The 13,034-nt window shown below is 41.5% G+C and overlaps 1 protein-coding gene across 5 annotated transcripts in view; it reads left to right on the forward strand.

The window, feature by feature from the left end:
• Nucleotides 1-13,034, forward strand: part of GLI2 (GLI family zinc finger 2) — a 190,336-nt gene that overhangs the window by 128,431 nt on the left and 48,871 nt on the right. For 2 of the 5 annotated variants that reach the window (XM_053403207.1, XM_053403218.1), the window contains one exon: nt 4,420-4,525. The exons of 1 other annotated variant lie outside the window; for it this stretch is intronic. In XM_053403207.1, the coding sequence (XP_053259182.1) occupies nt 4,420-4,525 (106 nt within the window). Of the gene's footprint in view, nt 1-4,419; nt 4,526-4,546; nt 4,644-4,968; nt 5,171-13,034 lie in introns of those variants that run through there. 2 more of the 5 variants (XM_053403228.1, XM_053403238.1) reach the window with 2 other exon arrangements.

Genomic DNA, 13,034 nt, shown 5'->3' on the forward strand with positions numbered 1-13,034 from the left:
ACCCTTAGCCATTTTCAAGTGGTCCATGGGGGTGGGGGAGTTTGGGAACCACTGGTTTAAAGCTCTCCACTTCAGTCTTGTCTTTTCCCTCATTTATTTGGATTCAACATTCAAGGAAGAGACACCAACAAGGGCAACTTAAGAAATTGCATTTTCTGTTTAGACCGCTGAAAGAGATTTCTCTCTCTCTCTCTCTTGAAATGTATGCTTACCCTTTGAGAAATCAGGCAATTGTTTCTGTCTCCAGAAAACAAAAATAAAAATGCTGATTCTGATAGGTATTCCCATTCTGTGATTGGTAGTGCATGGAGATCATCTTTCTATCCTTGTTCTATATCCCTTCTTTGTCTGAGGCTAGTGTTTACATGGCCCCTGGAAAGTTACAGGTAACAAGGTTGCAATCTTCCTAATACACGAAATATTAATAATGTGCCCAGGCAACCAAGGACAAGAAAAAGAGGCTTTTCTACAGTCAGAGAAAATGTCCACATTTTCAAGAAAAATATGAGATCCTGTGCTTCTGTTGTTTGATTTCTTAAGTACAATCTCTCTGTATTCTCCTTCCTTTAATGCAGAGGTAGCCAGATGTTGTTGGACAACCACTCCCATCAGCCCCAGCTAGCAGGGCTATTGGTCAAGGGTGATGGGATTGGTCATCCAACAACATCTGGAGTGAACAATGTTGGGTCTTCCCATTTAATTATTATGGGCTCCTGTAAACTCAATGTCCATGCTACAGTACAATTTATTTTGTCCTCTTTATCCACGTGACCTCATACATCATCCCACACACCAATACCAGCTTTCTAATTATAATATCCCATATTTGTTTGTTTGTTTGTTTGTTTGTTTGGTAGTTAGTTTAATTAAATTTAGATTTAATTGTTTTAGATATAATCTTGCTTTTCAAATGATCCCAGGGCCATTTATATACTAAACCACAATAAAATCATTTCATACACAGTTCATCAACATCAACAAAAGATCAGCAATCACACTAATAGGCAGAAATACGCCGTGAATGACCATAGCAGAACCATACTAGAGGGTCAGACCCATCATTTCATAAATACACTTTGGGGAAGTAAGTCTAGACAGATTTCTTGGGAGCTTGCTTCCATGTAAGTCTTTAGTTCTTTATGTACACTGGCTAGAGGACAAGCAGAAAATGTCATTAATAACTAATAATTAAACATTCCAAGGATGTCCACCTCTTTTAACCCCTGTGTGTATAACTATGTAACTGCCTCACACTCGGTAAGAATACTTGTCCATTGAGTAGTTATCATGAAAGGCTTAGTGAAAATGCCAGTCAAGAAGCTAGACAAGAACTTTATTGTCACTTTCACTCCAGCAAGAGCAGAACAGTGACAAGAAACTCCTGGCTCCTTCCTGATCCAACTAATGACTAATAACATGATCCACATAGCAGCATATATCCAGGGTTTCACCTGAAGCCATTCTCATCACCTCCTACCTCTTATCCTTTTGACTGGAGGTGTCAGGGATTCAACCTGAGTTCTAATGGCTACAACACATGTTATGTTTCAAAATGCATACTAAAGCAACAAATGGATGTTTGCAAACATGTGTGATAAAGGTTCTTTCAGCATGTATATGGAGTATGTAACAGGTGTTTGCCAATACGTCATAATGTGTGAGCGAGCTCTTACCTCCATTTCCCCATTGGGACTTAAGCGTCAAAGTTTGCCTTGACAGATACAAAAGATGAGCCAGTTTCTTTAGCCACCAGTACACAGTTAGGCATGGTGCTGGCCACATGTTAGCGTCCCCTAAATCAATGTGCTGGAGTTTAGCTTTCCAAAGCTGGGTGTACCACTGAAGTGGTCACCCAGTATGAGACAAAGGCCTTGTTTGCACAACTCTTTTCCAGCGAGGGACTCCCCAGCTCACTTCAGTTGGAAAGGAAGTACATTCTGCACATGTTCTCTATTGTTGATTCTCTCAGGGTTAAGCCTTGGCACTGAAAACTGTTAAGTGCTTGTGGACTTGGCATCAAGTTGGACAGAGGTTGGCACTGAAGAGTCTAGCGGCTATAAAACTGGAGTGTGAATGAGATTTTGTTTTCATTTGAGACCAAACAGGGTCATGATGCCCTTTCCACTTGGATAGACACGAGCTGCATCTTTATTTAAAAGATTCCTACTACACAGGCCCTTTGAGCAGTGTCAAATCAATGTTTACATAGAATCTGGAATAGCTGGGGTTGGGGAGGTGGTAGTGGACCCATAATTCATTCATATTAACTCCATAGTTGTTGTTGTTTTTCTCTTTGGAGGTTTAACAGTTACTCTACTGTGTGCTGACATTGGCCAGGCTGCAAAATAGCTGCCAGGATTCCCCTGTGACTCTTAGAACAAGGCTGCTATGGAACCTTGAACTCTTTCTACATCATCATCTCTGATTTTACTCCTCTCTCAACAGCCCTGGCAGCCAGGTGGTTTTCAGAGGGATGGAGATAGATGATAGAAAGATGATAGATAGATAGATAGATGATAGATAGATAGATGATAGATAGATAGACAGATAGATAGATAGATAGATAGATAGATGATAGATAGATATAGATAGATAGATAGATGATAGATAGATAGATGATAGATAGATAGATAGATAGATAGATAGATGATAGATAGATAGATAGATAGATAGATAGATAGATAGATAGATGATAGAGAGAGATATATAATCTTCTGTATTCTTTCGCTTTTGCTCAATGTGCAGTTCAAGCAGTTTCCAAATATTCCTCTTGTGCTGACAAGACCACAGTGAAAAGAAGGGTTGGGGATGTTCTATAGCTAAGTTTTTATTCCTCCTAATAAAGTCAAAAGGGTCAGGGAGTGCCCAATCCCTCTTGCGTTTTTATTTACATTTCCTGGACCCACCTTTAATAATAATAAAAAATGCATTCAGGGACCCATTTCCTAATTTTTGCACCATATTATATTTATATTTATTATATTTGTATGGTGGTATGGCTTCTCTTGCAACCCAACTTAGATCAGACTGTGAACTGGTAGTGAGTTCCAACCCACCAATGGAAGACTGGTGTTCTAGGGCATAGTTTGAGGGCATTAGGCTACCATCTTGTTGAAGCTAAGCAGGTCTGGGTCAGCTCAGTTCAGTGCCTGTGAACCACATGTATGCTGCTTTGGGTTTCATGGAGGAAGGAAAGCAGGATCTAAATGTAGGGTTGAGAGGTCATACAAATGCATTAGTCAGTTTATCATTTTTGTGCAGTGAATTTCCCAGCTGCTTTACAGCTCTCAGATAATCACACTGTTAACTTTGGGGACTGGCAATAAATACCAAGGCTTGTAGCTTTCATAAGCCACTGTAGGTGTTCTGCGGTCTTTGCAGACCTCTTTAATGAAGTGGGCACAAATGCACATCAGTGGGGCCACAAATGATGATAAGTAAGGGCTATTAAGTCTCTTTCGGTGGGACCACAGCCACATTTCCTTTCCAGTTCTTACTGCTTAAAGAGTTCACTTTGGTTCTCACCCCAACTAAAGAATCATGGCAAGAAAAATTGATGGACTATGCAGAACTGGCAAAACTGACATATAAGCTATGGGACAAGGATAACTGTGACTTTAAAGATGAATGGGAACCCTTTACAAAGTATTTGAAGACGCAACAAAGCGAACTGGACTCCTTGGCTGGCTTTGAATAAACATTCACAAACCTTTTATTGATAATAATCAGCTAAATAGTTTGAGGATCTATACAACTTTGTAACATGCAGAAAACAGCATTCCCAGAGAAACCAAAGACTGGAACTGAGGGAAGCTGGTGGGTGGGGGTGGGTGGGTTTTGTGTGGGAAGGTGGGGGGAGGGAGGAAAAATGATGATTTGTTTTTGGATAATATGTTTTGTTTTAATTTTGAATTATTATTTTTTTTAAAAAAGAGTTCACATTGGTGCTTTGCTTGACTGTTCCACCCTTAGATAAATATTTCCAAGTTGGGATGTTTGTGTATATACCTTAGGGAAAGGTGCTGCTACTGCTGACAGTGGAAGCAATTCTGGTCTGGGTTCCGCCAAGCTCTGTCGACTCTGATTTGCACTGGGATATGAGTATTCCTTGGTGCTTCCTATAATCTCCCTGAGTTCAAAGAGCGCTTAGCTGCTTGTCTTTGTCAAAAACCCTGTTGGAGATCTTTTATGTCGAAGATGTAGGATTTCTCCAAATGGCTTTGATTATTTATTCATTCTCCTTCTCTGGTGTACGATAGTACAGATATCTCGAAGACCCCCTTGTTTGGCTCTGCACTTGCTCTGAAATGCATGGAGCTTTAGTGCTTTTGAAACTGTTTTGTGGGGCTTTCCCCCCCTTCTTTTTAATAAAATGAAGGAAGTTTTTTGAAGCCGTTTTTCTTCTTTTTCCTTCCACAGTGCCACAGCATCTTTTCCCAGCCTTCCATGCTCCTTTGCCAATTGACATGCGTCACCAGGAAGGAAGATACCATTATGAACCTCACTCTATCCATGCCATTCATGGGTAAGTTTTACCATTTTGCTCGGTTGCTGTAGCCTCCTCCTTCCTGTGTTGGACTTTAATGACAGGAAAAAGAAAGAAATATGCTGCAGCATATATATAGCAAGGCCTTTCTGCAAGGGTAAGCATTCTATTCTTAGCTTCGAATCTATCTCTTTTGTCCTCTGGATAAATTTGTTAACTGGAATATTGACTACTCTACAGATGTTATCAAATCACAGAAATCACAGTGGTGTGTATCTTTATAGTTTGCCATTCAGCTATGTAAATAGTTCCATTGCTGATCGTCACAGCTCTATAGGGTCCTTAATTTGCTCTTTCCACTTTCCAACAGAAATGGAATAAATCATACAGAAATATGCCAGTGAGATGGCGTGCTACAGCACATGCAACCATTCTACTCACTTACATGGGAGTATGTCCCATTGGTCTCAATAGGACTGACTTAGTAGACTTGTGTAGGATTCTGTTAGTTGGCTTTCTTTCCAGCTTCTCAGATTCCAGGAGGTGCTGCTAAAGACTAGAAATCCGCAAAAGAAAGAAAGAAATTTGCCATAGAAAGGCAGAAAACTGAAATTCTCAGGAAACTGAGTCCTGTGCTTTGGTGCCATATTCTGCTATGTTTTCTAATCCCAGCTCAGGAGAAAGGTGGGAGATAAATAAATATAATGATAATGCTTGTAATAAAATGTTTTTCTGCACTGCTGCTGCAGAATCTTGGCACACAAACACGGGCATCTTTGTTCCTCCTCTTCCAGTCAAATACAGGGCCTCACTGCCTTTCATAAGTATTTTCAGTAGGCCCTCCTCTGTGTGCACCCCAGAGGCACAGCTACACATTTAGGTGTTCATACTTTTGAAACTTACTCAGCAGCCAGTGATAGACAGCAAGTTACTCACTAGAGATGAAAATAAGACTTTGGAGAAAGAGGAGAAAATGTCTCTAGAGAGGGGTCAAAATCCTGCTCTGGCTGTTTCCAAATCCAGCTGCAACCAGTGAGGAGAAAAATATGCCGTCTCCTAAGGACGTGATGAAGAGCAGCACAGCTGACAGTTTCCTCCCCCTTTCCTCTTCTGGAATGCCCTGTTTCCGGATATCCCCCTTTTTAAGCAGGAGAAGAACTGCTGTGAGGATGAAGGCGAGTCTGAAGGTCTGACAGCTGGGCAATTTCATGCAATGGGGAGTTGCGGAGGTCTTTGAAAAGGGTATTAACTGCTTCATTGTTGCCAAAAAATACCAGGCACAGCGCCTGGGACAAAATGTGCCTCCCTAGCTGGCCTGGAATATCCCCCGTTGGATTTATCACTGCATGGTCAGCATGCTGATCACTGTGGGGAAATGCCCCCATCAAGGGGAGCTGGGAGGAGCAGTTCAATAATAAAACATGGCCACCTCTATCATGTCAGTCATTTTTAATGTAAGTCATTTTGAGTTCCCTTGGAAGCAACCGGCAAATCCAGTAAATAATAACAACAACACCCATGGCTTCTGAAACTAAAACCTAGGGGTTTCATAGTAATGGATTTGGAGCGGCAACAGGAAATGCTCTGATCTTTTAACTGTTTAAAACAAAACAAAAACTATACATTGCTCTGGAGTTTCATTCCTTCCATGCAAAATGAAGCATCTAAGGTGGTAGTCAACTAAGAGTGGTCCCACTGAAATGAAGAAACATGACTAAGTTTGGTCCATTACATTCAGTGGCTCTGCTTTGAGTAAATCTTAGTCAAATACCACTCATAGCATTCTAGGATAGCTCTCTGCTAGTGGGAATTGCAGGTTCTACAACATGATGGTGAATTAACAGGTGTAACCCCTCATGGAGTCAAATGGGACTTACTCCCAGGTAAATAAGCATAGGCTTGCCACCTAGGTACTTTCAGATTGGGAACCACTCTGAGCTTGGATCTGCCCATCCTCTGGATCATTCAAAAGAGCAAGGTAACACGCGCATATCTAACCCAAGCTGAGCCAATGCATCGTACTAAAAAACAAGAGCGCATGCATCAACCTTGGGTCTTGTATTCAATATAAATAACTCCTGTCTTCAGTTTGCCCTACTGCCAAGAAATGCCCTCATATTAACCTCTGTACCTAAGACTGTCTTAGACCAAGGTGATCTAAAGCAAAGAGATGGATGCTGTCCTCCAGTATCCTCATCTGATTGGGATCTTAGACTTTGGTTTCCTTTTTGCTGCTTTTTCCCCCAGCACCCCAGGGGACAAGGGTGCTACTCATGAATTAGATTAGAGGGTTATGTTATTCCAGCATTACCACTTGGACTAAATCACCCTATAATTGAGCAGTTGTTTTTCCACTTGCTGGATTATTGAGCTGTGTGGACTCTTTACTACCAAAAACATTGGGGCCTGCTAGATCAGGCCAGTGGTCCATCTAGTCCAGCACTGTGTTCTCACAGTGGCCAGCCAGATACCCAAGGGAAGCCCATACATAAGCAGGACCTGAGCACAACAGCACTCTCCCCACCTGTGATTCCAGCAATTTGTGTCCAGAGGCATACTGCCTCAGACTCTGTGAAATCAGCAGCAAGATCTACCTGGGTTACATCAGTGATAATCCTACCAGCTGCCAGCCTCTGACCCTAACCCAGCTCCCCAAAGGATTATACTGTACTCTTTCGTAGTAACTGACTTGGTTGAAAGAACAATCAAAGGCATTAATGTCGGGTAAGATCAGTCTTTGCTCTCAGAAACCAAAACACAAAGGTTTGTTTAAACAAGTTTATTATTTTGCAGACTTAAAATTGCAGCCTTTTTCTTTTTTTAGCAACATGTTGTTTCTAACTTAATACTTCCCTACGTGACATAGAAGTTTACAGTTTATTTTGCTACTGGACAATCCATAACAAGAAGCAGTGCTTCCGGAGTTTGAAGTCAGAGGCGTTCTCTGTTTCCTTGGCAGAAACCTCTGTGGAAGTGAGGGAGTGTAGCCTTTCTGGTTCCATATTGAAAACAAGAAGAACAGACTTATGGGCAAGGGTGGCTATCCTGTGGCCCTTCAGATGTTGTTGGACTACAGCTCCTTTATATAGTGGGTTTCAGCTCTTTTTTTTTACTGATAATTATATTCTTTTTTCTAAACTGCTTTGAGGGCTTATTATGATCGAGCATTATATAAATCTTGTGAAATACATATCTCCACAAGTGCATTTCTAAATTCCGAAGCACCAATTTTGTAATGCACCGGGGTATGTTTTGTGAGCCAAGAACTGCCCTGTAGAATTCAGGCTAGTTTTAACATTCCAATATGCACATTGGTCTGGGATGTGTGGATCAGGCCAGCCTGAATCAGAATTGACTGAAATGTAATTCCTCAAGCCTCCATAGCCACAAATGGCACAGGCAGAAGGCTCTGGTGGTGACTTAGGCCTTGCATAGTCATATGGAAGGCCTCCATGGTCAGAGTGGTTTAAGAGTAGTGCAACCACACTGGGCGCCAGCACCACAGGGGGCAACGCAATGTAGAACAGAGCAAGAGAGGTGGGGCACCAAATTTTAGTGGTAGTTCCCTTGTGAAATTATCTCCCTTTGGAGGTGCAGTAGGCAAGTGCTGCCTTGGTGTTTAACCACCGGCTAAAAGCACGCACTTTTACTCATGCATTCTCAGACAGTCAATCCTGAGTATCAGATTTTACTAAACCTTTGGATATCTTTTTCTAAATTTTAATTTGTTACAACTGTATCCTTTTATTTTTGTAAACCTGCTAGTTATAATTCTGGTGAAAAGTTGTATATAAGCGATTTCAAATAGGGTATCAGTGAAATAAATTAGTGGTTGTGCCTGTTTTTGCAGTGTTGTGCCACTGTCTCTACAGGAGAAACCTCCTTACAGTATGTGCAGGAAGGAAAGAGGGCTTTCTATCTATTATAGTGTACACTGATACCATCCTGTGCTTTAGATCAGATTGGTAAACAGAGTGGCCACCACTGTGTAGATTTTATGGATGCTACAGTAGGGGCTATTCTTGTTTCCTGGTGCCATGAGAGACAATAGAATTCTGCTGCAGAATTGATAGGGCTATCCTGTGCTTATACCATGTACAAGAAAATCTCCTTATTCAAACAAAAGGAATATTTCTTATGATTATTCTACTTTAAACACAACAAGTGTGTGTGTGTGTGTGTGTGTGTGTGTGTGTGTGTGTGTGTGTGTTTACACAAGAATTCTAGTTCAAAACTGTAGCATATTTTCCCTGTGGAAAAGAAAGTAACAGTGCATACTCGGAAGAAAAATTGAGTCACCAAGCTTTGGCCTTATGATTAATATGATCAGAGCCTGACAGAGGGTCCCCCAATTCATCATGACCATATTCTAGCTGTCTACTTCCTTGCCTGTACCAAATGTATCTAATTACATGAACACTGCACAGCAAATTAAGTGTAGTCTCATTTGTTGTCAACCACAGAGTCTTATTATCTGCCTGCTGCTTTGTGTCAAAGGTTTGTTTTCTGACTGCTCAACGTGACACGGCTCTACATTCCCTTTCATCACTGTTTGCATATAACCTAATGAGCACAGGAGTTAGTTCATCACAGCTGTTGGGGACAGGAGCAGCGGGGTTCCAACAAGCGAGTCTGGTCGGGGACAGAGCATAAGCATAGAAAGTTGCTGTCTGGGCTTTTGTGTATCTCTAAAGTGACCCTAAACTGGGACAGTCAACATGGGACACATTTCTTAGTGTGCAGTATGGGGTATCAAGTAAACATATTTGCAAAGCAGTATCTTCAGCTGAGAGAGAGAGAGAGAGAGAGAGAGAGAGCGCGATATGGTTTCCAGAGTTTCCAGAAAGCATCTCTTAGGCAGGAGAAAACTATGAAGTGACTATTTCTGTGCCCAATGAGCTGGGCAAATGAATGTCTCTCTTCAGACATTGTTCTATGCAGGCAAGTAAACACACATGGGGAACTGCCGTGGAGAGTTTCTTCATGCATCCAGTTGAATGCATTGTAATAAGTTTCACTGTGTAATAAGTTTTGCACTCTCCTCCGCTGGCTATAAGTAAATTCCCGTGTCACAAATGCTTTTCAGGCCCATCTAAAGAGGAGACCGCTGAAAACGGTAGGCTTGGTGGAGGATGTTAATAGAAGAACCAACACAAGGGTTCCTCCCTTGACAGATACTCCCTTGACAGTATCATGTCCGTTTAATTCTGTGGGACTGCCCCTCTAAAATTCATCCTAGACAATTTAGAATTAAATGCCTCCAAAAAGGTGAAATTATATCAGGATCTGCCGAGATAGCCTTGGGAGCTCTGTTCTGTCCCTCACTTTTAGTTTGCGTTTCTTACTCAATTTCATTTGTTCTCCTGTCCCACCCACTCCCCAAAAAACTTCTGAAGAAAAACCCCTAACTCAGCTATTTAAAGAAAAAGAAAAAAAGGCTGCTGACAATCCGGAGCCCTGAGGGCTCAGGCGTCTAAGCTCCATGCTAGAGCTTGACTTAGCAAGAGACTTCTTCAAAGCAGCTTCTTTCCTGTGGTTAAAAGTTGTCAGACACTATGAAATGTAACAAGAAAGATAGCATTGTGTTTTTTGGGGGGGGGAGGTGGGAATTGATACCCTGGCATGTTTTAGGATGCAGCCTCAGCACTGTTGTTTTTATTCAGACGGAATTACAAAGCTGCAGGGGTACATACCTGGTAGAAATCCTCATTCGGTGGTGGGGAGTCCCTCAAATTTCCCCATAGCTTTTCCTCTGTGCCACCCCACCCCAGTCAATAAAACAGCTGTGCAAGTCAATTAATATAAAAAGAAAACAGACAGGGATTCATCTTCGAACATGTTACCTTGGCTTTGTGCAGGAGAAAAGTGGAAATGGGGAGGTTACAGTGGTCCCTCGGGTTACATACGCTTCAGGTTACAGACTCCACTAACCCAGAAATAGTGCTTCAGGTTAAGCACTTTGCTTCAGGATGAGAACAGAAATCGTGCTCTGGCAGCGTGGCAGCAGCAGGAGGCCCCATTAGCTAAAGTGGTGCTTCAGGTTAAGAACAGTTTCAGGTTAAGTACAGACCTCCGGAATGAATTAAGTACTTAACCTGAGGTACCGCTGTATATGTTTTTAACAGAGACTTTGGGGGTCAGTGTCTTCTGCATGACAATGTTTTACACACACACACATACCCAAGCTGTAAAGAAGAGCAGAGCCAGCCCAAAGGCTCCGCCAAGTAACATGTTTATTAAGCATTCTCCCTGATTTAGCTGCCCAAAGCTTGCACAGAGCTTAGGAGATGTTTGCTCTTTATTGAGCATTCAGATTTGTTAGCAGGGATGTTGTACAACAGTGAGCGTTCATCTAGATTCGTTTGTACAGAGGCCGTACATCTCCCATCAATTGATCATTATCTCAAACATCTTAGTGCATTTTGCCACCAGTTCCTAACCACAGAAAAATTTATTTTTAAAAGTGCAAAAGAACATTTAATCTAAATTTTTCCTCAAAAGAAAGTGACAGCCCTGAGGTAACCTGAGACATTTTGCTGCCTGAGATGCAACACAAATGGCTGCTCCCTCCCAGCTAAGTCAAGGTGTTTGGCATGCAAGGCTGGCCAATTCCCACAAAGACCTCTTCCTTTCCCTTGAAGCAACAATATTTAATAATAAGAATAATAGTAATAAATAAAATTACTAATAATTCACTACAATATCATGACATCCAAAATTAGCCACCCGAGGCAGCTGCCTCACTCTGCCTAATAGTAGGGCCAGTGCTAGAGAAGAGCAAACAGCAGAGCAGATGAGTTGGAGTGATCCAAGAAGGCCATGGGATTCAAATCTCAATAAAAGACTGTGCAGTTTGGGGATGAGCCATAAGTGTGAGCAAGCCCTAATGTTAGACTGCTGAAGAGTGCCGGGGGGGGGATTGTGGGTTATTCTTTAAACGTTACATTCCGTAAATAAGTTTTGGGTGGTTCTTTTCTGTACACAGTCTCTAAAAACTGAGTAGCTGAGGAAAGGGGGAAGGTTGCTCTATATAATTTCTGAATAGTCAAACTCTGTGTGTCAGATTTACACCTGAGCAATTCTAGTTTCTATCTGCAGTTACAATAAGAATACAGCAGTGTATTGCCCCAAGCAGTCTACTGAACTTTGATCTGAGGGAGGATTAAGATGCAGTCCTGTGCACTGACTAAAGGAATAAGCTCCACTGAAGACTTTGTGTTACTGCCTAACACAAAGACATGGATCTGTAAACATGAAGTGGGCACACACTAATTTGAGTGCCCAAGAATTTAGAGATACACAGCTACCTTTCATGTCCGATGGGAAGTCAAAAATTCCTGCTGTATGGGTGATAGATATGACTACCTGTAAAAATGTGCCATATAAAGTATGATTCCAGGGTAAATGTTATCTCCAGATACTGTTAACTCTCCTGCCATTGTTGTCTTGTCCCAATGTGGCAATCTGTGACCAGATTCAGATGTAATTCTAAACCATAGTTTTGTGGCAGGCTTTCATACTCCCACCCTTTCTTCTTCTCCAGGGTGGCTGTAAGGAAGAGATCAGAAACAACCACTTCTATATTCAACTAACCACTGAATGTTGTTTTGACCAAAGTGAGGCTGCTGTTAGTTTTAATAAACCACAGTTTGATCTTGGATTGTTTGGACAAACCATTGTTTAAACTAACCATAGCTTTTCCCATTCAGTCAAATCACAAACTGTGGTTAGTTGAAAGTGGAAACAGTTGCTTTCAACTTCCTCTTCATGACTATTCCAGAGGAGGGGATGATCCAAAGCATCTGTTGTTCCTTGAGGCTACAACAGAGAAAGAGTAGGGAGATGTATTGCACACAAATCACTAAACTATGGTTCAGTGTTATGTCCGATTGCAATTTGTTGTTTAAATATATTTGATGGAAAAGATATTTGTCATAGGGAAAATGAACATAATTCAGAGCAGCTTCTGATGTTAATTTTTGTCATATTCATCTTTTAAAACCTCTCTTCAAATCTTAAGCTGTTTTTCAGGCTGCTCTGAATAAATGCCCCAAAATATGGAATTAGCACAACTAGAAGAAGACGACTGGGAGACAGGGCTTGACAGCACTTTCACTGGTGAAAACAAAAACTCACATACAAACTGAACACCCAAGTAGGGCTATGACATCTACCCTCCCCCTTTTAAAGCCAAGCAACTGGCGTGATGTGAAGCACTTTCCAGTCTTATTGATTTCAGCAGCAACTTTGCACACTCCTCCAAGCTGAAATCAATTGCTGTAACAGGGTCCTTATGATTTTTGCTTATCTACAATTATATCTGCATCTGCATGTTAAATTGGCCAAGTAATTTGTATTTTGAAATAAATTTCCAGGACAGAAAAAGTCCCTCCCCCAGCATACTAGACAGGCGCTTATTCTTACTGTGTTTGGTGTATCACCGTATCACTTTCCACCTCTAGTGGGAACTTTACGTTACACAGTCTTCCTTTCTAGCTGCCTCTGTTCATTTCATAGGCCTCTTAGCCCTTTCATATGTTGGGTGTAC

The sequence above is a fragment of the Podarcis raffonei genome, chromosome 1 (genome assembly GCF_027172205.1).
Source record: "Podarcis raffonei isolate rPodRaf1 chromosome 1, rPodRaf1.pri, whole genome shotgun sequence".
Taxonomy (NCBI): Eukaryota; Metazoa; Chordata; class Lepidosauria; order Squamata; family Lacertidae; genus Podarcis; species Podarcis raffonei.